We start from the raw sequence: 25,922 nt of genomic DNA on the forward strand, positions 1-25,922 counted from the left end.
TCACCAGCTGGACTCGAGCCAGCAGCAAAACTCCCTCCGCAGTGATTGGGTATGTTTATTGCTTTTATGTAGTTTTTATGATTTTATGATGAGGCCTATATTTGATCGTCACCTGTATGTTTCTGTGATAACCATTTTCTCATTTAGAGATGGCGTGTACTATCCGGCCAAAATGACATACATTTACATATATATCATATCTGGGGCTCAGGGATGTTGATTCTGATATTATTATTATTACACAATTGCATGAGTAAACTGAGTGAGCAGCTCCCGTATTGTACTAACTGAAGCTGAACGCCCTTCTGATGTTATTGCGGCTACAACGAAAACACCACAATCACAACTGGGTCACCTTCGGCTTTTCAAAGATTCGTTCTCCATCTTCCAAACTTATTTAGGATTTCTGAAAAGCACCATATGGTTTCACATGTTGTAATAAATCAAAATGGACGAAGCAAATGAAATCAAAGGGGCCGTGTGGGGAAAACCTATAAAGCACATGGAAGCACTTTATGTATCGGTAAGCTGAATATGCAGATTTATTTTAGTAAAAATATTGTTGGTGAAAGCGTCAATTTGGTGGCCTAATAATTCAACTGTCAGATCCCGATGATACGCGCCAAACTGGACTATTATAAATAATAAGTGTTTAGTGGACTAAGAACTAGCATTGTGGTTGGGCACGCAGTCATACTTTGAATTTTTTCATCTAAATATATGTATTTGTTTTAAATAAGTATTTTTTTTTAAATAAAAAAAACATTGAATTTCCGTTACATTACATTATATTTAATTTCTTAAAAAATGATAACATGACAATATTGCCTGTCCAAGTGTGTGTCTGCGATGCATCTTGGAGATGTAAATAAAGAGAATAAATTAATGAGTTGGTAGTAATTAAGCCCATACAGCCTGTGTGGCCTACGTGTAAAACGCTTTTACTAAGTTACATTACATTATTACATTACATGTCATTTGGCTGACGCTTTTATCCAAAGCGACTTACAATACTGTTACATTCATTCACTGTAGACGCAGCGACAGGGAGCAACTCAGGGTTAAGTGTCTTGCTCAAGGACACATCGACTAGGGCGGGGATTGAACCTCCAACCCCCTGATTGAAAGACGGACCTGCTACCCACTCACCCATCGTCTGTCTGATGGAGAACTCTGAGAATACGTGCCGAGGCTCTCACAATGAAAACACACGATGCCACTTCCTCAAAAAGCAGGTGGCATTGTGGGTAATATCACGCCAGTTCATCAAAGCGTTTAACGTTGGTTGTTTGCGTTGGTGTCCGGCCAAACTTCAGTCAATTATTACAGTTCCTTGTCACAATAAGTAACTTTATAGCGGCCATTGTTCCCATCACACAATACTCATCACATCATAACTCACTCGTTATATTACTCTGGTGTGGTGTCGGCTCCCAGTCAAACCATTTCAACACCCAGTTTTTTTTTTTTTCCCCATGAGTTACCTGCCGCCGAAGACACCGCGGAGACAATGTTTCTTTTTGTAAATTGTGTTTATTCTCAAAAGCAGAGTACACAGTTATACATTGAACTTGTCATTTTTCATTTCCCCCCCATCCCAACACAGAACAAATCGCACTGCTTGAATTGGCAAAAAGCACATAACAGTATTGGTAGTTCAAGTATTACTGTAAGGGTTATAGGTACTGGAACCCAAAAGCACGACAAACACCAGAATGCAGGAGGAGGCAGTTTACTGTGTGTTTCAGGCAGGGTCAAAACCAGGTAGTCAGTCCAACAGGGCAACAAATCCAAAAAGGGGCAGGCAAAATCTTGAGTCGGGTAAACAGGCAAATAGGGTCATAACATGCAGGTCAGGAAGAAACTCTAATAACGCTGGAAGGTTTGGCGGTGACACACAAGACAATCGGTCAGAGGACAAGTGGAAGTGAGGGAGCTAAATAGTGAGGGACTAATGAGGTGATGGGCTGCAGGTGAGAAGGGCGTGAGGACCAGGTGAAGGGAATGAGGGACAATCAGGTGAGGATGACAGGAGAGTTAATGAAACATGTAAGCAGGATGAATTTAACTAGGAAGGTGGGGAATTCGTGACAATTACACAAAAGTGAAAATAGTGTAGGAGGCAATACAGTCAAACAGAAACCAGAAATGAGTTTGAGACATTGTAAATTATTACTAATTATTAGTTCCTACAACAGCATCAAGACAACTTAAATAGCTTCCCCCCCCCCCTTTTTGTAAATACATTTTTTTTTTTAAATAAAAAAAAAGAAACATCAAAGACAACATAAATGGTTTATGAGTCTAATGAGAGAGTCTTCAATTTATTAAAGTATTGAATAATCGGACCCCAAGTAGATTCAAATTTCTCCAGCTGTCGCCGCAACGAGAACTTGATTTTCTCCAATTTTAAGAAGAACACAGAGCCACAAGGAGGAACTGGGAGGGCGAGGTGACTTCCAGTTCAGTAGAATTCTCCTTCGTGCCAAGAGGGTTGAGAAAGCAATTTTATTTTTGTGTTTCTTCATCAGAGTCTGCTCTCTACTCCCCTGAACACCAAAGATGCACATCCAGGTGTTGGGTAAAATATTTAGATAAAGTGACTTTGACAGGAATTTGAATATTGTCTCCCAGTAATTTGCCAGTTGGGGGCAGGACCAGAACATGTGAGTAAGATCTGCTGGTGAGTTGTGACATCTATTGTAGCTATCTTTAACATTATTGTACATTTTTGAAAGTTTAAAGTTAGAGTAGTGTAGGCGATGCAGTACCTTGAATTGCAGTACGTTTAATCGTACACATGAAGAGCTGTTGTTGACTCTAATTAGGGCTTGGTTCCAAAGTGAGTCTGGTATGTTCATGGCAAGTTCTTTTTCCCAATCTACTTTGATTTTGACGATGTTAGTCTCAGTAATTGAATTGATAGTTTGATATATCCGGGATATGTTCAGAATATCCTCATACACGGAGTCTAGCGGAGGACCAGGAAAATTGGGGTTGTTGGATTTAGCAAAGTTTCGCACTTGAAAGTAACGAAACAGATGGGAGTGAGGGATATTATATTTCTTAAATATATCTTCAGAGCTTCCAAACACCCCATTAATGTATAATTGACCCATGTTGAAAATGCCATTGTTATGCCATAGCGAGAATGCATAGTCCAGTGTGGCTGGGGGGAAGAGGTGATTATCATGAATAGGGGTTACAGTAGATAGATCTGTGAAGCCAAATTTTGTACGAAACTGCGCCAGAATTTTTAATGTTGTGATTACAAAGAACAGAAGAAGGTTATGTATATTCTAAACTCACAGGTGAGAAAGAAATAAGGAAATCTACACATTTGTTTATCCCCGTGGGGAAATTCTTCTCTGGATTTGACCCAACCCTAGTTGTTAAAGGAGCAGTGTGCTGCAGTGCCTTGCTCAAGGACGCTTGGGGGGAGCGGGGATCGAACCGGGTACCTTGTGGACCGCTCTCCCCCGTGAGCGACAGCCGACCCCCGATTACGTCCGTTAGTGTTAAGGTTTGTCTTCGACCCCAAGTGCACGACAACAGACAGTGGCTGCGTCTACTACCGGACACTTTACGAAGTACACTGCAATACAGAGCACTGACATCTGTAGTGCACTCCGTGGCTGATGAGTGCTGTATCAAATGGAACACTTACGTTAACCACTTGGCGGAAGTGACGGACGCAAATCTGCTTGCGAAACCCGCGAAACTTAAACTGACAAAATGAATGCACTTCTTGCCCTCTTTTTGTCCCTTGTTTACCCCTTTCTCCACCCCATGTGGAAACTGCGATACCTCCACAATCGCGGCAGGAGCCTCCGTGGTCGACCGCTTGTTCTACCGTAGCCATCTCGTCCTCCATTGTTTTAGAAATAAAATGAAAAGCTGGCGAAAGGGCTCCTCCTCTTCCGCTACGTAGCCAAGATGGCGCCCGTTTAGGGCCAGTAGTGTCCATCGTTTTTACACTGCATTTTTTGCCCGTTTGCAGTGCGCCATCCGGGTACTTTCAGTGCACTGAATTCTGCTGGTTTTGTCAGTGTGGCGCCCGAAGCACTGAAAGTCAGTGCTCGAAGTGCTCAAGTGTCCGGTAGTAGATGCAGCCATAGTTAATGTTTAGCCAAAAAAGCACGGCGTAGTTTATTGAAAAAACCAAGGGAAGCGGAAAGTTCCGAGAAACAAAAGAAAACTGCCTCCTTAATTGGCAGTGGGAAAAAAACAAGCAAACAAAAACTCACTGTCGAATAATCCACAGGAAAAAGTTCATCACTGCGAAACAAAAACTCGGACACCAAAAAACTCCAGGGTTGGATCGTCGCTCCTCTTGAGCTTCTGGAACGAACTCTCAGCGAGCTACTGGCAGTCCTTCTGCTGAACTCCCCGTGTCACGAGCTACAGCTGCGGCGTGAGCAGAGTGGCTTCAGGTGTGCGCCGGGTACCGGGTGTCTCAGTGCGATCGGGCTGAGGTTGGACCCCGGCTGGCTGAGTCCGAACAGTTAGGTTGCTTGGAGAAGTCCGTGATTCATCTCTCAGACTCAGCGTCGCCGGCCCGGTGTGTGTGAACGCGAGGCTTCTGACTCCGGTTCCACGCCGCTCTTTATGTACTTTAATGAATAGCATCATTATATGTTTTAGCTTCATTTGAGCTCAGCCCCATTTACAAACAACGCACAACCCTCGGGTGGTCGAGGTGGCGCCGCGATCACGAAAACACATTCCAGAGTGAAACGACAACCAGTTGTTCTGGAGGAGTCAGTGCAAAGATTTCAAATATTTGTTGAAACCAACCGCGGTGGCGGCTCGATGCTCAAAGACATCGTCGCCCTAAATCACATAATGTCATCCGACTGGTATCAACCAGCTATTTGCTCTGTGCTCCCTTGAACTGTCGTGTTATTGATAGGCTCAATAACAGATCACCTCTTGCCAGATCCTAGTGCAATAACTGTAATAATAACATAATAATTATCACTGTACACATTCATATTTACACTATGTTGATCTGCACTTCACCCATTTCAATGACACCACACACATACACACACTTTGCATTTTTGCACACTGTCTATATTTAACTAAATTTTAAATTTTACACTGCAGTCATTTGTATTATATTTGTGTATGCATATATGTTGTGTATATATACTAGGGCTGTCAGCGTTAACGCATTAATCTATGCGATTAATTTGGCCGCCTTAACGCACTAAAATATTTTAACGCAATTAACGCAATTGTTTTTTATTATTATTTTTATAGATTTATTTTTATTTTTATTTTGAATATACTTTATTAATCCACAAGGGGAAATTAGTTCTCTGCATTTAACCCATCCTTAGTTATTAAGGAGCAGTGGGCTGCAGTGATGCGCCCGGGAAGCAACTGGGGGTTCAGTGCCTTGCTCAAGGACACTTCGACTTGCTTCCGGTGTTCGTTGAAGTTTTACATCCTCTGAGTGTCAAACCGCTGCAGTACGGTTTGACACTGTTTCCTTTTAAAACAATTATTTCTCCGCAAAATAAGGAGCAGAAATCAGTTTAACTCGTGGATGAATCAGTCGGGTTTCCTCCTGCTCCTCCTTCCTCCCCTCCCTCTGACACACAGAGGAACGGAGGGCGACGGTCGGGTGACGCCGCGGAGAGAACTCGTCACATGAAACCTTCAACGTGATTGGTCAATCCGTTTGTCTGTCAACATTTTGCGAAAAAAACAACCAATGATCACTCAGTAAATCACAAGGACCTCCCACCACACATGTGAGGCTCTATAGCAGCCTGTCAGTCAGAGAAGCAGTTTTGTCTTTAAAAAGAAGGAACAAACTTTCAATTGCGATTAATCGCGATTAATCGCGATTAAAAGTTTGTAATTAATCGCAATTTCACAATGTGCGATTAATTAGTTAATTTTTTTTAATCGATTGACAGCCCTAATATATACATATATATTTTATTTGTATTTTATATTTTACTTTGTATACTTTGCACAGTCTTTGTATTATATTTGTTTGTGTGTGTGTGTGTATATATATACATATATGTTTCATTTTATATACATATATACTTCATTTTGTATTTTATATTTTACTTGTATTCTATATCTTTCATCTCTGTTTTTTATATTTTATATCTTATTATATTTATTCTCGTGTGTTTAGTTTATTGGTGTTGCTACTGTGACGACAAATGTCCCCATGGGGATTAATAAAGTATATATCTATCTATCTATCATATTGTACATGGCAGTGTGAGTTTGGCTTGTATCCACATGGTATGCAGACATTCCTATTTGTTCACCGACTTGTATTTGCTTATTAATCATATCTTAGCTGCGGTATTCTAAACGCCAGGTGATGGTTTGGCCCTGCTCACTACCCTTACTTGTTTTCCCTGAAATGCACTGTGGTGAGTTCAGGGGCATTTCTCACATTCCTGTGAGGACAGGTTGTACGAGCAGTTACGAAAGTCACCCCAGGACAGTTTGGAAGATGGGGACATAAACATTATGTAACGATTGGACAAATACAATCAATATAACCTCAATTAAAGTTACATGCTAGCTGTGAGCATACAGTGGGTACGGAAAGTACTCAACCCTTTTACATGTGTCACTCTTTGTTTCATTGCAGCCATTTGCTAAACTAAAAAAAGTTCATTTTATTTCTCATTAATGTTCACTCAGCACCCCATCTTGACAGAAAAAAACAGAAATGTAGAAATTTTTGCAAATTTCTTAAAAAAGAAAAACTGAAATATCACCTGGTCATCAGTATTCAGACCCTGAATAACTGCAATGAAACAAAGAGTGAACATTTTAAAAAGGTCTGAAAACTTTCCGTACCCACTGTACATGCTTCACGACAATCTCTTCCATTGCATTTACTGTGAACATAAGGCCTATTATTAAATGGGATTGTCTTGCCAGTCGGGAGATATTTCTGAAATATACTTGCTTAGATTAATATTTAACAACTATAATGACAATATGTTGTTGTTTTTTCCACGTAAAAAATATTCTACTCCTGGGATAATGGCATTGAAGACCACAAACGAGTTCCTCAAACAAATCTCGCTGACATCTCGTCACCCTTAACCCCTCAACGCCATCCCGTTGCCGCGGTTACGATACCAGCTCTTAAAGGGCCACTGTCACCTATATCGTGATCCGCCCCACTATAGTCGTGGATTATGTGCTCCAAAGTCGAGTCCCTTACAATAGACCCAAAAGATGGCGTCCAAGGGAGGTTTCTCTGGGAAAAAGATGGAGAAAAGTTTAAAATCTCCTCCCCCTGCGGATGTTTAACGTATATCTTTGTTTTCATCTTCCATTCCAGGGCAAGACCGAAGGTTCAAACGCAGACGCTTTGGGAAGCTCCGATCATCTGGGAGGGGATGTTCGACCCCGAGCTCTACGACCGCACGCACATCCAGAACCAGTCGACTGTGGCCCTCACCGTGTTTGCTGTGGGAAGGTTCGTTCCTCCTGAGATCGGGAAAACACGATCACTTTCATTCTAAATTTTATTTTTATTTTTTAAACCTTTATTTAACTAGTTGAATCCCATTGGGATTAAGAATCTCTTTTTCTCAGAGTGACCCGGACGAGACAGAAACACATAGTTACAAACAAAAAAACTTGGGCTCTCAATCGATTAAAAAAAATTAACTAATTAATCGCACATTTTGAAATTAATTAATCGCGATTAATGAATTGTTTTTCTTCTTCTTTTTAAAGACACAACTTCACACAGAGCTGTGTTTTCAAAGAGGCTCCTACATATAAAGTGCCAGTGAGGTATTTAATATCGTGGATGATGAATTGTTTCTTCGGTGAAACATCCAGATTAGTAAAAAAATGACGTTTATTTGAGACCCCATTGGTCCTGTCATCTTTAACACTGAACAGCAGCAGAACCAGTGGCCTTGGTAAACTGACTGACATTCAAATATGTCACGTGACCCTCTGGAGGCTGGGGGCATGTTCTCCATTTAACAAAACAATTTAAATTCACCTTTTAGTCTTTTGCATATGACACATGTTCATGTGTTCTACATCAAACATTCCAGAACAATCTCAGCTCTATTCAATGAGGCTCAGTTGTCCTCGCGCCGTGTTCTCTGCTCTCTGACTGACAGGCTGCTAATGAGCTTCACCTGTGTGGTGGGAGGTCCTTTGTGATTTACTGAGTGTTCATTGTTTGTTTTTTTCGCAAAATGTTGACAGACAAACGGATTGACCAATCACGGTGAAGGTTTTGTGTGATGAGTTCTTTCCGCGTCCCCGACACGTCGCCCCTCTGTCTCTCTGTGGATCGGAGGAGCAGACGGCAGGAAGGAGCGCAGGAGGAAACCCGACTGATTCATCCACGAGTTTAAACTGATTCCTGCTCCGTATTTTCGCGGAGAAATAATTGTTTTAAAAACGGAAACAGTGTCAGAGGAGTGCAAAAACGTCAACGCACACCGGAAGTAAACAAAGTTGCGTTAATTGCGTTAAAATACTTTTGTGCGTTAATCGCCGCCAAATTAATCGCATAGATTAATGCGTTAACGCTGACAGCCCTAAAAAAAACACAAAACAAGACGAGTTAAAAGAAACTCAAATTTAAAGAGACAGTGACATAAGAGAGTTAATCTACGAAACATTGACACTTTTGGAAACCTGCCATCCTTTTCTTTAATTTTTTATTGAAGAGGTATCTGGCAATAGAGGTGGTATTAGAATACTTACTCCTAACCTGAGTGGCCATAAAGAAACCCTAAATCCACCTGAACGAGATATGATGATGATGATGATGATGATGATAATGATGATGAAGAAAGGAAGTACTGTGTGGCGTTAAGCCCGACCTAATATATTTTTCCTGGGATGGTAGCTGAGTTGAGACCCTTTAATTTTCCCAAAACACTTTTTACTTCACTCTCACTTCCCTTTTCCCCTGTCAAAGGGTTTTTTCTGGGGAGTTTTTCCTGATCCGATGTGAGGTCAAAGGTCAGGGATGTCGTATGTGTTCAGATTGTAAAGCATTCTGAGGAAAATTTGTAATTTGTGATGTTGGGCTATACAAAATAAACTGAATTGAATTGAACATGCAAAATGACAAAATTAAACCCAAGAATTACGCCGCTTTAAAAAAAAAGTAAAAAAAATATTTTTACAAATATATAAATACGAATGGTGGATGAGAACAGCCTGAATAATAAACCTCTGATACATCTAACTGTTCTTCCCCTCCGCCTCAGGTACCTAGACGCCTACCTCAAGACCTTCCTGACGTCTGCGGAAAAACATTTCATGTCGGGATTACAAGTGACGTATTACGTGTTCACGGATCTCCCCGATAAGATCCCGGCCGTCGCGCTCGCTCCTCGCCGGAGCCTGAAGGTCATCCAGGTGGCCAAGCACACCAGGTGGCAGGACATCTCCATGATGCGCATGCAGGTCATATCCAAGGTCATCGACGAGGACATCCGCCACCGCTGCACCTACGTGTTCTGCTTCGACGTGGACCAGGAGTTCACGGGGCGCTTCGGCTCCGAGGCCCTGGGGGCGTCCGTGGCTCAGCTCCACGCCTGGTACTACAAGGAACCGCAGAGCAGCTTCACCTACGACCGGAACCCCAAATCCAACGCGTTCATGGACACCGGAGATTACTACTACCACGCGGCGGTCTTCGGAGGCGTGTGGGAGAACGTGAAGGATTTGGCGGATTACTGCTTTTTGAAAATCATGGAGGACAAGTTGAACAACGTGGAGGCCCTCTGGCACGACGAGAGCCACCTCAACAAATACTTCTGGCTTCACAAGCCCAGCCGGCTGCTCTCGCCCGAGTACTGCTGGGCCCCGGAGATCCAGGACAACAGGGACATAAACGTCACGCGCCTGATATGGGCTCCGAAACATTATGCCTCACTCCGTATGGGCTAGCAGGAGCGACACTCTTTTATCACGCTATCTTCAAACTGCTGGGCAGGTAATGAGGTAACGGTAAGACGCTAAACTCAACTTTGACATCGGACTTTCAGTTCTATTCGCTAAAATAACGCAAACCATGTTCAGGGCTTCTTCTTTGTTGTTGGTGTGAATATGAAATATGATTTGAGAGATGTTTATAAGTTGATGCTACAAAAGTGCTAAAAAAAGGTGATTAAAAGGCAATTTTGTGGTTTTTTTGTTTGATTTTGACGCCATATGTGACTATAATTTTTGGTTTACAAAAGGATTGTTTACAAAGCCGTGAAGGAAATATATTTATTATTTTCTTTTTATATATAATTTTGTTTCATGTGTCTGTTATAAGTGTCGTCTCGTCTGGGAGTTTAACCCCTGCACAGCATGTTCCTGTAGTTTCTGAAAGATAATCGGGACATTCGATGTTCTGACGTTGATCTGGGATCGGCACACGTGTCGTTGACCTGGGATCGGCACACCTGTCGTTGACCTGGGATCGGCACACCTGTCGTTGACCTGGAATCGGCACACCTGACGTTGACCTGGGATCGGCACACCTGTCGTTGATCCATATTTTATAAGGCGTATCCAAGCATCCGTATTTGTTCTTGTTTCTGTTAATTATTCTTATCTGGGTTCAGGTGTACTCAAACACAAAAATACATGTTCATTGTTTAGTTCTGTTTTTTGTTTTGCATCTTTCACAGAGTCAACTTCCTCGTATGTGCAACGTACTGATGAACCAGATTCTCAAAACACACGATCATAAACGGGGCACTTTGTGTTGTGTATATATATATATATATATATGTGTGTAAATATATTCTTGTTCCTGAATCAAATAAATAAATTGAGCTTTTTAAAATTCCAAAGGAGATTTTATATTCAGGGCCACATTCCTTACACCCGGCTAACGTAGTTAGCAGGGTAGTTTTCAGGATAAGTCAGGCTTATCGGTTACACGAAGCAAATGTTCGCAAAATCACCATAGCAACACAGCCCAAAAGTTACTTTGAACTGTGACTCCGCCTGCCTACGGGGGATGTTATGCGTACACATATTACTGTTATGAACCCAGACACGAGGGCGTTAGATGCTCCGACGTTTGTCGGATTTCCAGAACAAGTATAACGTAGAACTAGTGGTTAGTTCTTCCAATGTGGATGGCGGAAATTACAACTGTTTCCACGGAGTAAAGCCACAGAGATAAGCCCCGCCCCCTCTCCGACGCGAATGAAGCTAATGAATGAACCACCGCTTTCTCCTTGAGAATATAAAGCTTAAATTGGATACAGGTGGAGGAGTAGGAGCAGTATTTATTGACCTCAGGAAGGCTTTCAACCCTGTTAACCACAATATCCTGATTAAGAAAATGTCACATGTCAACCTCTCAGCTGAATGGCGAGCATTAATGAAGTCCTACCTTGAGGGAAGAACCCAGTGTGTCAGGTGAGGCAGGATATAAACTGGGTGTCCCTCAGGGTTCGATTTTGGGACCATTATTCTTCTTGTATATAGATGATCCCCAGTGTTTGTAAGGGGTGTGATATTCAAATGTTCGCTGATGACACAGTGGTTTATGTCCATGAGAAAAACAAAGTACAGGCTCCACTTAAACTCACCGATACATGGTCAATGTCTCTAAATGTCTCTCAGATTCCTGTCGACACCTAAACGTGAAAAATACCTTCTGCATGTTTTTCACAAAGACGGCGTGTAACTCACCTGAGCCGGATGTCTATGTTTCTGGTGAGAGGCTCCAGATAGTGCCTGAATATAAACACCTAGGTATCTACCTCGATTCAAACCTGGTAAAAAACATGGCAACGGTTGTCAGATTTTATTTATTTAATTTGAAGTACATAAGAAATAATCCAACCATAGATGCTGCAAAACTGCAATTATCATCCCATATTTGACTTATTGCGTCACCAGCTGGACTCGAGCCAGCAGCAAAACTCCCTCCGCAGTGATTGGGTATGTTTATTGCTTTTTATGTAGTTTTTTTATGATTTTATGATGAGGCCTATATTTGATCGTCACCTGTATGTTTCTGTGATAACCATTTTCTCATTTAGAGATGGCGTGTACTATCCGGCCAAAATGACATACATTTACATATATATCATATCTGGGGCTCAGGGATGTTGATTCTGATATTATTATTATTACACAATTGCATGAGTAAACTGAGTGAGCAGCTCCCGTATTGTACTAACTGAAGCTGAACGCCCTTCTGATGTTATTGCGGCTACAACGAAAACACCACAATCACAACTGGGTCACCTTCGGCTTTTCAAAGATTCGTTCTCCATCTTCCAAACTTATTTAGGATTTCTGAAAAGCACCATATGGTTTCACATGTTGTAATAAATCAAAATGGACGAAGCAAATGAAATCAAAGGGGCCGTGTGGGGAAAACCTATAAAGCACATGGAAGCACTTTATGTATCGGTAAGCTGAATATGCAGATTTATTTTAGTAAAAATATTGTTGGTGAAAGCGTCAATTTGGTGGCCTAATAATTCAACTGTCAGATCCCGATGATACGCGCCAAACTGGACTATTATAAATAATAAGTGTTTAGTGGACTAAGAACTAGCATTGTGGTTGGGCACGCAGTCATACTTTGAATTTTTTCATCTAAATATATGTATTTGTTTTAAATAAGTATTTTTTTTTAAATAAAAAAAACATTGAATTTCCGTTACATTACATTATATTTAATTTCTTAAAAAATGATAACATGACAATATTGCCTGTCCAAGTGTGTGTCTGCGATGCATCTTGGAGATGTAAATAAAGAGAATAAATTAATGAGTTGGTAGTAATTAAGCCCATACAGCCTGTGTGGCCTACGTGTAAAACGCTTTTACTAAGTTACATTACATTATTACATTACATGTCATTTGGCTGACGCTTTTATCCAAAGCGACTTACAATACTGTTACATTCATTCACTGTAGACGCAGCGACAGGGAGCAACTCAGGGTTAAGTGTCTTGCTCAAGGACACATCGACTAGGGCGGGGATTGAACCTCCAACCCCCTGATTGAAAGACGGACCTGCTACCCACTCACCCATCGTCTGTCTGATGGAGAACTCTGAGAATACGTGCCGAGGCTCTCACAATGAAAACACACGATGCCACTTCCTCAAAAAGCAGGTGGCATTGTGGGTAATATCACGCCAGTTCATCAAAGCGTTTAACGTTGGTTGTTTGCGTTGGTGTCCGGCCAAACTTCAGTCAATTATTACAGTTCCTTGTCACAATAAGTAACTTTATAGCGGCCATTGTTCCCATCACACAATACCTCACTCGTTATATTACTCTGGTGTGGTGTCGGCTCCCAGTCAAACCATTTCAACACCCAGTTTTTTTTTTTTCCCCATGAGTTACCTGCCGCCGAAGACACCGCGGAGACAATGTTTCTTTTTGTAAATTGTGTTTATTCTCAAAAGCAGAGTACACAGTTATACATTGAACTTGTCATTTTTCATTTCCCCCCCATCCCAAACACAGAACAAATCGAACAAATCGCACTGCTTGAATTGGCAAAAAGCACATAACAGTATTGGTAGTTCAAGTATTACTGTAAGGGTTATAGGTACTGGAACCCAAAAGCACGACAAACACCAGAATGCAGGAGGAGGCAGTTTACTGTGTGTTTCAGGCAGGGTCAAAACCAGGTAGTCAGTCCAACAGGGCAACAAATCCAAAAAGGGGCAGGCAAAATCTTGAGTCGGGTAAACAGGCAAATAGGGTCATAACATGCAGGTCAGGAAGAAACTCTAATAACGCTGGAAGGTTTGGCGGTGACACACAAGACAATCGGTCAGAGGACAAGTGGAAGTGAGGGAGCTAAATAGTGAGGGACTAATGAGGTGATGGGCTGCAGGTGAGAAGGGCGTGAGGACCAGGTGAAGGGAATGAGGGACAATCAGGTGAGGATGACAGGATCTGGAATGACAGGAGAGTTAATGAAACATGTAAGCAGGATGAATTTAACTAGGAAGGTGGGGAATTCGTGACAATTACACAAAAGTGAAAATAGTGTAGGAGGCAATACAGTCAAACAGAAACCAGAAATGAGTTTGAGACATTGTAAATTATTACTAATTATTAGTTCCTACAACAGCATCAAGACAACTTAAATAGCTTCCCCCCCCCCCTTTTTGTAAATAAAATTTTTTTTTTAAATAAAAAAAAAGAAACATCAAAGACAACATAAATGGTTTATGAGTCTAATGAGAGAGTCTTCAATTTATTAAAGTATTGAATAATCGGACCCCAAGTAGATTCAAATTTCTCCAGCTGTCGCCGCAACGAGAACTTGATTTTCTCCAATTTTAAGAAGAACACAGAGCCACAAGGAGGAACTGGGAGGGCGAGGTGACTTCCAGTTCAGTAGAATTCTCCTTCGTGCCAAGAGGGTTGAGAAAGCAATTTTATTTTTGTGTTTCTTCATCAGAGTCTGCTCTCTACTCCCCTGAACACCAAAGATGCACATCCAGGTGTTGGGTAAAATATTTAGATAAAGTGACTTTGACAGGAATTTGAATATTGTCTCCCAGTAATTTGCCAGTTGGGGCAGGACCAGAACATGTGAGTAAGATCTGCTGGTGAGTTGTGACATCTATTGTAGCTATCTTTAACATTATTGTACATTTTTGAAAGTTTAAAGTTAGAGTAGTGTAGGCGATGCAGTACCTTGAATTGCAGTACGTTTAATCGTACACATGAAGAGCTGTTGTTGACTCTAATTAGGGCTTGGTTCCAAAGTGAGTCTGGTATGTTCATGGCAATTTCTTTTCCCAATCTACTTTGATTTTGACGATGTTAGTCTCAGTAATTGAATTGATAGTTTGATATATCCGGATATGTTCAGAATATCCTCATACACGGAGTCTAGCGGAGGACCAGGAAAATTGGGGTTGTTGATTTAGCAAAGTTTCGCACTTGAAAGTAACGAAACAGATGGGAGTGAGGGATATTATATTTCTTAAATATATCTTCAGAGCTTCCAAACACCCCATTAATGTATAATTGACCCATGTTGAAAATGCCATTGTTATGCCATAGCGAGAATGCATAGTCCAGTGTGGCTGGGGAAGAGGTGATTATCATGAATAGGGGTTACAGTAGATAGATCTGTGAAGCCAAATTTTGTAAAACTAGAATTTTTAATGTTGTGATTACAAAGAACAGAAGAAGGTTATGTATATTCTAAACTCACAGGTGAGAAAGAAATAAGGAAATCTACACATTTGTTTATCCCTGGGGAAATTCTTCTCTGGATTTGACCCAACCCTAGTTGTTAAAGGAGCAGTGTGCTGCAGTGCCTTGCTCAAGGACGCTTGGGGAACGGGATCGAACCGGTACCTTGTGGACCGCCTCCCCGTGAGCGACAGCCGACCCCCGATTACGTCCGTTAGTGTTAAGGTTTGTCTTCGACCCCAAGTGCACGACAACAGACAGTGGCTGCGTCTACTACCGGACACTTTACGGTACACTGCAATACAGAGCACTGACATCTGTAGTGCACTCCGTGGCTGATGAGTGCTGTATCAAATGGAACACTTACGTTAACCACTTGGCGGAAGTGACGGACGCAAATCTGCTTGCGAAACCCGCGAAACTTAAACTGACAAAATGAATGCACTTCTTGCCCTCTTTTTGTCCCTTGTTTACCCCTTTCTCCACCCCATGTGGAAACTGCGATACCTCCACAATCGCGGCAGGAGCCTCCGTGGTCGACCGCTTGTTCTACCGTAGCCATCTCGTCCTCCATTGTTTTAGAAATAAAATGAAAAGCTGGCGAAAGGGCTCCTCCTCTTCCGCTACGTAGCCAAGATGGCTCGCTTAGGGCCAGTAGTGTCCATCGTTTTTACACTGCATTTTTTGCCCGTTTGCAGTGCGCCATCCGGGTACTTTCAGTGCACTGAATTCTGCTGGTTTTGTCAGTGTGGCGCCCGAAGCACTGACAAATTTGGCCGCCTTAACGCACTAAAATATTTTAACGCAATTAACGCAAATTTTTTTAAATTTTTTTTTAATAGATTTATTTTTATTTTTATTTTGAATATACTTTATTAATCCACAAGGGGAAATTAGTTCTCTGCATTTAACCCATCCTTAGTTATTAAGAAGCAGTGGGCTGCAGTGATGCGCCCGGGAAGCAACTGGGGGTTCAGTGCCTTGCTCAAGGACACTTCGACTTGCTTCCGGTGTTCGTTGAAGTTTTTACACTCCTCTGAGTGTCAAACCCGCAATGCGGTTTGACACTTTCCGTTTTAAAACAATTATTTCTCCGCGAAAATAAGGAGCAGAAATCAGTTTAACTCGTGGATGAATCAGTCGGGTTTCCTCCTGCTCCTCCTTCCTCCCGTCTCCCCCTCTGATACACAGAGGAACGGAGGGGCGACGTGTCGGGTGACGCGCGGAAAGAACTCGTCACACGAAACCTTCAACGTGATTGGTCAATCCGTTTGTCTGTCAACATTTTGCGAAAAAAACAACCAATGATCACTCAGTAAATCACAAGGACCTCCCACCACACATGTGAGGCTCTATAGCAGCCTGTCAGTCAGAGAAGCAGTTTTGTCTTTAAAAAGAAGGAACAAACTTTCAATTGCGATTAATCGCGATTAATCGCGATTAAAAGTTTGTAATTAATCGCAATTTCACAATGTGCGATTAATTAGTTAATTTTTTTTAATCGATTGACAGCCCTAATATATACATATATATTTTATTTGTATTTTATATTTTACTTTGTATACTTTGCACAGTCTTTGTATTATATTTGTTTGTGTGTGTGTGTGTGTATATATATACATATATGTTTCATTTTATATACATATATACTTCATTTTGTATTTTATATTTTACTTGTATTCTATATCTTTCATCTCTGTTTTTTATATTTTATATCTTATTATATTTATTCTCGTGTGTTTAGTTTATTGGTGCTGCTACTGTGACGACAAATGTCCCCATGGGGATTAATAAAGTATATATCTATCTATCTATCATATTGTACATGGCAGTGTGAGTTTGGCTTGTATCCACATGGTATGCAGACACTGCTATTTGTTCACCGACTTGTATTTGCTTATTAATCATATCTTAGCTGCGGTATTCTAAACGCCAGGTGATGGTTTGGCCCTGCTCACTACCCTTACTTGTTTCCCCTGAAATGCACTGTGGTGAGTTCAGGGGCATTTCTCACATTCCTGTGAGGACAGGTTGTACGAGCAGTTACGAAAGTCACCCCAGGACAGTTTGGAAGATGGGGACATAAACATTATGTAACGATTGGACAAATACAATCAATATAACCTCAATTAAAGTTACATGCTAGCTGTGAGCATACAGTGGGTACGGAAAGTACTCAACCCTTTACATGTGTCACTCTTTGTTTCATTGCAGCCATTTGCTAAACTAAAAAAAGTTCATTTTATTTCTCATTAATGTTCACTCAGCACCCCATCTTGACAGAAAAAAACAGAAATGTAGAATTTTTTGCAAATTTCTTAAAAAAGAAAAACTGAAATATCACCTGGTCATCAGTATTCAGACCCTGAATAACTGCAATGAAACAAAGAGCGAACATTTTAAAAAGGTCTGAAAACTTTCCGTACCCACTGTACATGCTTCACGACAATCTCTTCCATTGCATTTACTGTGAACATAAGGCCTATTATTAAATGGGATTGTCTTGCCAGTCGGGAGATATTTCTGAAATATACTTGCTTAGATTAATATTTAACAACTATAATGACAATATGTTGTTGTTTTTTCCACGTAAAAAATATTCTACTCCTGGGATAATGGCATTGAAGACCACAAACGAGTTCCTCAAACAAATCTCGCTGACATCTCGTCACCCTTAACCCCTCAACGCCATCCCGTTGCCGCGGTTATGATACCAGCTCTTAAAGGGCCACTGTCACCTATATCGTGATCCGCCCCACTATAGTCGTGGATTATGTGCTCCAAAGTCGAGTCCTTACAATAGACCCAAAAGATGGCGCCCAAGGGAGGTTTCTCTGGGAAAAAGATGGAGAAAAGTTTAAAATCTCCTCCCCCTGCGGATGTTTAACGTATATCTTTGTTTTCATCTTCCATTCCAGGGCAAGACCGAAGGTTCAAACGCAGACGCTTTGGGAAGCTCCGATCATCTGGGAGGGGATGTTCGACCCCGAGCTCTACGACCGCACGCACATCCAGAACCAGTCGACTGTGGCCCTCACCGTGTTTGCTGTGGGAAGGTTCGTTCCTCCTGAGATCGGGAAAATACGATCACTTTCATTCTAAATGTTATTTTTATTTTTTAAACCTTTATTTAACTAGTTGAATCCCATTGGGATTAAGAATCTCTTTTTCTCAGTGACCCGGACGAGACAGAAACACATAGTTAAAAAAAAAAAAACTTGGGCTCTCAATCGATTTAAAAAAATTAACTAATTAATCGCACATTTTGAAATTCATTAATCGCGATTAATCGCGATCAATGAATTGTTTTTCTTCTTCTTTTTAAAGACACAACTTCACACAGAGCTGTGTTTTCAAAGAGGCTCCTACATATAAAGTGCCAGTGAGGTATTTAATATCGTGGATGATGAATTGTTTCTTCGGTGAAACATCCAGATTAGTAAAAAAATGACGTTTATTTGAGACCCCATTGGTCCTGTCATCTTTAACACTGAACAGCAGCAGAACCAGTGGCCTTGGTAAACTGACTGACATTCAAATATGTCACGTGACCCTCTGGAGGCTGGGGGCATGTTCTCCATTTAACAAAACAATTTAAATTCACCTTTTAGTCTTTTGCATATGACACATGTTCATGTGTCAAACATTCCAGAACAATCGCAGCTCTATTCAATGAGGCTCAGTTGTCCTCGCGCCGTGTTCTCTGGTTCTCTGACTGACAGGCTGCTAATGAGCTTTACCTGTGTGGTGGGAGGTCCTTTGTGATTTACTGAGTGTTCATTGGTTGTTTTTTTCGCAAAATGTTGACAGACAAACGGATTGACCAATCACGGTGAAGGTTTTGTGTGACGAGTTCTTTCCGCGCCGCGTCACCCGACACGTCGCCCCTCTGTCTCTCTGTGGATCGGAGGAGCAGACGGCAGGAAGGAGCGCAGGAGGAAACCCGACTGATTCATCCACGAGTTTAACCTGATTCCTGCTCCGTATTTTCGCGGAGAAATAATTGTTTTAAAAACGGAAACAGTGTCAGAGGAGTGCAAAAACGTCAACGCACACCGGAAGTAAACAAAGTTGCGTTAATTGCGTTAAAATACTTTTGTGCGTTAATCGCCGCCAAATTAATCGCATAGATTAATGCGTTAACGCTGACAGCCCTAAAAAAAACACAAAACAAGACGAGTTAAAAGAAACTCAAATTTAAAGAGACAGTGACATAAGAGAGTTAATCTACGAAACATTGACACTTTTGGAAACCTGCCATCCTTTTCTTTAATTTTTTATTGAAGAGGTATCTGGCAATAGAGGTGGTATTAGAATACTTACTCCTAACCTGAGTGGCCATAAAGAAACCCTAAATCCACCTGAACGAGATATGATGATGACGATGATGATGATGATAATGATGATGATGATGATGAAGAAAGGAAGTACTGTGTGGCGTTAAGCCCGACCTAATATATTTTTCCTGGGATGGTAGCTGAGTTGAGACCCTTTAATTTTCCCAAAACACTTTTTACTTCACTCTCACTTCCCTTTTTCCCCTGTCAAAGGGTTTTTTCTGGGGAGTTTTTCCTGATCCGATGTGAGGTCAAAGGTCAGGGATGTCGTATGTGTTCAGATTGTAAAGCACTCTGAGGAAAATTTGTAATTTGTGATGTTGGGCTATACAAAATAAACTGAATTGAATTGAACATGCAAAATGACAAAATTAAACCCAAGAATTACGCCGCTTTAAAAAAGTAAAAAAAATATTTTTACAAATATATAAATACGAATGGTGGATGAGAACAGCCTGAATAATAAACCTCTGATACATCTAACTGTTCTTCCCCTCCGCCTCAGGTACCTAGACGCCTACCTCAAGACCTTCCTGACGTCTGCGGAAAAACATTTCATGTCGGGATTACAAGTGACGTATTACGTGTTCACGGATCTCCCCGATAAGATCCCGGCCGTCGCGCTCGCTCCTCGCCGGAGCCTGAAGGTCATCCAGGTGGCCAAGCACACCAGGTGGCAGGACATCTCCATGATGCGCATGCAGGTCATATCCAAGGTCATCGACGAGGACATCCGCCACCGCTGCACCTACGTGTTCTGCTTCGACGTGGACCAGGAGTTCACGGGCGCCGGCCCGAGGCCCTGGGGCGCCCGTGGCTCAGCTCCACGCCTGGTACTACAAGGAACCGCAGAGCAGCTTCACCTACGACCGGAACCCCAAATCCAACGCGTTCATGGACACCGGAGATTACTACTACCACGCGGCGGTCTTCGGAGGCGTGTGGGAGAACGTGAAGGATTTGGCGGATTACTGCTTTTTGAAAATCATGGATGACAAGTTGAACAACGTGGAGGCCCTCTGGCACGACGAGAGCCACCTCAACAAATACTTCTGGCTTCACAAGCCCAGCCGGCTGCTCTCGCCCGAGTACTGCTGGGCCCCGGAGATCCAGGACAACAGGGACATAAACGTCACGCGCCTGATATGGGCTCAAACATTACGCCTCACTCCGTATGGGCTAGCAGGAGCGACACACTCTTTTATCACGCGCTATCTTCAAACTGCTGGGCAGGTAATGAGGTAACGGTAAGACGCTAAACTCAACTTTGACATCGGACTTTCAGTTCTATTCGCTAAAATAACGCAAACCATGGTCAGGGCTTCTTCTTTTGTTGTTGGTGTGAATATGAAATATGATTTGAGAGATGTTTATAAGTTGATGCTACAAAAAGTGCTAAAAAAAGGTGATTAAAAGGCAATTTTGTGGTTTTTTTGTTTGATTTTGACGCCATATGTGACTATAATTTTTGGTTTACAAAAGGATTGTTTACAAAGCCGTGAAGGAAATATATTTATTATTTTCTTTTTATATATAATTTTGTTTCATGTGTCTGTTATAAGTGTCGTCTCGTCTGGGAGTTTAACCCCTGCACAGCATGTACCTGTAGTTTCTGAAAGATAATCGGGACATTCGATGTTCTGACGTTGATCTGGGATCGGCACACCTGTCGTTGATCCATATTTTATAAGGCGTATCCAAGCAACCGTATTTGTTCTTGTTTCTGTTCCTTATTCTTATTTGGGTTCAGGTGTACTCAAACACAAAAACACGTTCATTGTTTAGTTCTGTTTTTTGTTTTGCATCTTTCACAGAGTCAACTTCCTCGTATGTGCAACGTACTGATGAACCAGATTCTCAAAACACACGATCATAAACGGGGCACTTTGTGTTGTGTATATATATATATATATATATATATATATGTGTGTAAATATATTCTTGTTCCTGAATCAAATAAATAAATTGAGCTTTTTAAAATTCCAAAGGAGATTTTATATTCAGGGCCACATTCCTTACACCCGGCTAACGTAGTTAGCAGGGTAGTTTTCAGGATAAGTCAGGCTTATCGGTTCCACGAAGCAAATGTTCGCAAAATCACCATAGCAACCCAGCGGAAAAGTTACTTTGAACTGTGACTGGGCCTGCCTTGGGGGGATGTTATGCATACACCTATTACTGTTATGAACCCAGACAGGGGGAGTGTGATTTTATTTAAAAAGTTAAAAGAAATTTTTTTTCCAACTGGGTGGCAAATTCAATTTTCCCATAAAGCCACAGGATAAACCCGCCTCTCCGGGAATTTTTTCCCCTTTATATTTTTAAAAAAATTTTAACTATTTTTATTAATTTGGTATATATATTTGGTAAATATAGGGGGTGGTTAAAAATTTTGGCTTTTTGTAAAAATTTTCCAATTAAAATTTTTTTTTTAAAATTTTTTTTAATTTTATTTTTTAAAATTAAACCCCAAAAATTGTTTTTTTAAATTTTTTTTAAGGGGAATTATTAAAAGAATTTTTTTTTTCCAAGGGTTTTCTCGGTTTCCCCTTTAAATTTTTAAGGGCCCAAATTTTCCGCAAAAAAAAAATTTTTTCCTGAAACCTTGGGTTTTCCCTTTTTTTCCCCCCCCTCTTTGGGCCCCGGGGCCCGGGGGGAACTTCCTAAAAAATTAATTTCTTTAAAATTTGGGCAAAACCCTTTTTTAACATTTTTCCCCTTTCCCCCAAAAAAGGCCCCCAAGGCAGGGCCCGGAGAAAGGCCAAAAAAAAAAAAACTTTCAAATTTTTTTGGTTAATCCGGGTTTAAAATTTTAAAAAAATAAATTTTACATTCCCCCCTTTTTAAAAATTTTATTATAATTTTTTTAGAAATTTTTTTTTTTTTTGGGAAAATTTATTTTTTGGGTTTTTTATAAATTTTATTTTCAAAAAAAAAATTATTGTTTTTTTTTATTTTTTTATATTTTATTTTTTTTTTTTTTTTTTTTATTTTTCTTGTTTAAATTTAGGGTTTGTATTAAAAAATTTTTTGGGGTTTGGTTTTAAATTATATTTTTATTTTTTTTTTAAATTTCATTTTGGGTTTTTTAATTTTTTCTTTTTTTAAATTTTTTTTATTTCCGGGGTTTTTTTTTAAAAAAAATTTTAAATTTTTTTGGTTTATTTAAATTTCTAAATTTTAGCATGTCAAAGGGGTTAAAAATAAACCCCCCAATTTTTTAAATTTGACAAAACATTATTTTTGTTTTCCCCCCTTAAAAAACCCAAAATTTTAAAAAAAACCAAAAGATGTTATTTCCCTTTTTAGCGTTTCAAAAAGCATTTTTTTTTTTTGCCCCAACACCCCTTACCCAAAAAAGATTTTTGGGAAATTTCCAAAAAAAGGGGCCCGGGGGAGAAATTCAAAATAAAAAATTTTAAAAAAATAAATTTTTTTCGTTTTAAAAAATTTAAAACCCAAAAATTTTTTAACTGTGACATCCTTTTTTTTTTCCCCGTGGGGAAACCCCTTAGATTTTATAAAAATTTTTAAAACATTTTTTGTTTTTCCCAGAAAAAATTTCCCGGGGAAAAAAGGGAAAAAAAAAAATTTTTTAAAATTTCCTTAAAAGAAAAACCCAAAACCCTTTGGTTCAACCCACCTAAAACCCCCCCAAAAAAAAGGGAAAATTTTGGGTTTTAAAATTTTCCCCCGGGGGAAAAAGTTTAAAAAATTTTTTTTCTTTATTTTGTTTTTAAGGGCCCCAAAAAAAAAGGGCCCTTTAGTCCCAAAAATTTCCCCAAATTTTAAAAAAAAAAAAACCTTTTAAAAATTTTTTTTGGTTTTTCCCTTTTAAAAAATTTTACCCAAAATTTTTTTAAAAAATTTAAACCCCTTTTTGGAATTTTTTCCAAAACCCCCGGGGCAGAACCAAAAAAAATTTTCCCCCAACAAAAAATTTCCCTTTCGATTTCAAAAAATCCCCGGGGGGGTTTTTTTTTTTTAAAAAAAATTTAAAACCCTTTTTCGGGTTTAAAAAATCCTTTTATTTTAAATTGGGGGGGGTTTTTTTTCCCCAGGGGAAAAGGTTTTTTTTTTAAAAAGGGGACCCGGTTTTAAAAGGACACAAAGAACCCCGGAGGGGGGTTTTTTTTTAAAAAACCCTTTTTGGTTTTTTGGGACCAACAAAACCAAAAAATTTTTTTTTTTTTTTTACCCCTTTTTTTGGGTTTTCCCGGGGGAAGGGTCCTTTTTTTCCCCCCAGGGCCCAATTGTTTTTTTCCAAAAAAAGGGTTAAAACGTTTTAAAAAATTTTCCCCCCCCTTTTTTAAAGGGAAAAAAAAGGGGGGCCCCTTTTTAAAAAAACTTCCCCCTTTTTTTTTTTTCAAAAGGTTTAAAATTTAAAAAGTCCCAAGAAAAATAAAAATTGTTTGGGTTTTTTTAAATTAATAGAAAAAACGTTTATTAACCCCTTTTTTCCCCAAAGAAAACCCAAAAAATTTTAAAAAATAAAATTAAAACCCTTTCCCCCGAAAGGCTGGGGTTTTTCCCTTTTAAAAAAATTTTTTATTTTAAATTTGCATTTGAAAATTTTAAATTTTTTAAAATTCCAAAAAAATAAACCCTTTAATTTTTGGATGTTAGGTTTTGGGTTTAAAAAATTTTTCCCCTAATAAATTCCCGGGTGGTGGGAGCCCTTTAATTTTAAAAATTTTTTCCCTTTTTTTTTCGCAAAATTTTTGACCAAAAATTTCAAATCGGGTTTAAAGGGTTTTGTTTAATTTTGGTTGGGGGGCCTTTTGGAAAAAGGGAACCAAAAGGGAAAAAACCCAAAAAAAACCCAAAATATTTTTTCCAATTAAACGTGGGGGGGGGAAATAAAGTTTTAAAACGGGCCCCCCCCCGGGGCCCCAAAAAGCCCAAGAACCCCCCGGGGTTTCGTTGGGGTTAAATTTAAAACTTTTTTGGGAAAAAACCCCTGGGGGGGAAGCCCCAACCCCCAACCCAAAAGGGTTTAAAACCAATAAAGGAAACGGGACAAAAGGGACCCCAAATTTAAACCCCTTTTGCCCCTCCTTTTTTTTGGGGGGGGTTTGGGTTTAGAGGGGGTATAAAAACCCCCCCCTTCCCTGAAAAAAATCCACCGCAAATAAGGGAAAAAATTTAAAAGGGGGGTTTTGGGGTTTTGGGGGTAAATTTTTTTTGTTTTATTAGGAAAATTTTAAAAAAAACCCTTTTTCCCCCAAATTTTTTCCCCAAAAGGGTTTTTAAAAATTTATTTTTCCCAAAATTTTTTTGGTTTTTGGGGTTTTTCGTTTTCCCCATTTAAAGCAAGGAAATTTGAAAAAATTTTGAAATTTTCTTTATTTAAAAAAACGAAAAATGGGGGGAAAATTTGTTTAAAAAGGAAAAATTTTTAAACAAATTTAAAAACAATTTGTGGGGGGAAAAATATAAATTTTTTTTTTTAAATTTTTCTGGGGTTTTTCCCCCCCCGGGTTTTTTAAACCCTTGGTTTTCCTACCCCGGGCCCCTTTTGTGGGTTCCAAAAAAACCCCCCCCGTTTAAAAGGGGGTTTCCCGGGTTTTTAATACCAAATCCGAGTTTTTTTTTTTAATTTTTTCCCTTGGGCAGGGAAAAAAACCGGTTTACGGGGAAAAACCCCAAAACCCGCCCCCCCTTTTTCCCCAGGGGGGGGGTTTTAAAAATTTTTTAAAAGGGGCCCGGGGTTTAAATTTCCAGGGATTTAAAAAACCCCCATTCCCAAGGGGAAAAATTAAGGCAGGAAAAAAAAGGGCCCCCCCCAAGGGGGAAAAAGTTTTTGGGGTTTTTTTGGGGGGGAAAAAAAAAAACAACCCGGGGCCCTTTGAAAAAGGAAAAGGGCCCCCCAAATTTGGGGTTAAACCCCGGGGGCCCCCGGGGGGAAAACCCCCCCCCGGGATTTGGGGAAAAACCCCCAAAGAAAGGGTTGGGGGGTAACAAATTTTATGCCTTTTGGGGGTTTCCCGGGAACCAAACCCTTTTAAAAAGCCCAATTCCCCCCGGGGAAAATTTAAAAAAAGGGGGAAAACCCCGGTTTAAAACGTAAAACCCCTTTCAGGTTTGTTTTTGGGAAAAAGTCCAGAGACCGGTACAGCGCCTGTTTTACTGCTGCAGCTGCACCGATCCGCCTGTCGATCTCCCGCTCCATCTTACCCTCACTCGTGAACAAGACCCCGAGATACTTGAACTCCTTCGCTTGGGGCAGGCACTCTGTCCCCACCTGGAGGGAGCAATCCACTGGTTTCCGGCAGAGCACCATGGCCTCAGATTTGGCGGTGCTCACTCTCATCCCTGCCGCTTCACACTCGGCAGAAAAACGCCCCAGTGAGTGTCGGAGGTCATGGTCTGAGGATGCTAACAGGACCACATCATCTGCAAACAGAAGAGAG

At 40.4% G+C, this 25,922-nt stretch overlaps 1 protein-coding gene and 1 pseudogene across 1 annotated transcript; both read left to right on the forward strand.

Moving 5' to 3' along the window:
- Window positions 1-6,241: 6,241 nt before the first annotated feature.
- LOC130193235 (alpha-1,3-galactosyltransferase 2-like) lies at window positions 6,242-9,930 on the forward strand. Its single transcript, XM_056413685.1, has 3 exons — window positions 6,242-6,249; window positions 7,337-7,474; window positions 9,246-9,930. Exons 1-3 carry the CDS (start codon window positions 6,242-6,244, stop codon window positions 9,928-9,930), a joined length of 831 nt encoding a protein of 276 aa, XP_056269660.1.
- A 6,296-nt stretch (window positions 9,931-16,226) lies between these two features.
- LOC130193236 (alpha-1,3-galactosyltransferase 2-like) lies at window positions 16,227-20,692 on the forward strand (annotated as a pseudogene).
- The last annotated feature ends 5,230 nt before the right edge of the window (window positions 20,693-25,922 follow it).

The sequence above is a fragment of the Pseudoliparis swirei genome, chromosome 4 (genome assembly GCF_029220125.1).
Source record: "Pseudoliparis swirei isolate HS2019 ecotype Mariana Trench chromosome 4, NWPU_hadal_v1, whole genome shotgun sequence".
Taxonomy (NCBI): Eukaryota; Metazoa; Chordata; class Actinopteri; order Perciformes; family Liparidae; genus Pseudoliparis; species Pseudoliparis swirei.

Excerpts from the sequence above, each read along its gene's own strand:
- LOC130193235 (XM_056413685.1), top strand. Across the intron at positions 7,475-9,245 it reads ACCGTGTTTGCTGTGGGAAG|GTACCTAGACGCCTACCTCA; the intron begins GTTCGTTCCTCC and ends CCTCCGCCTCAG.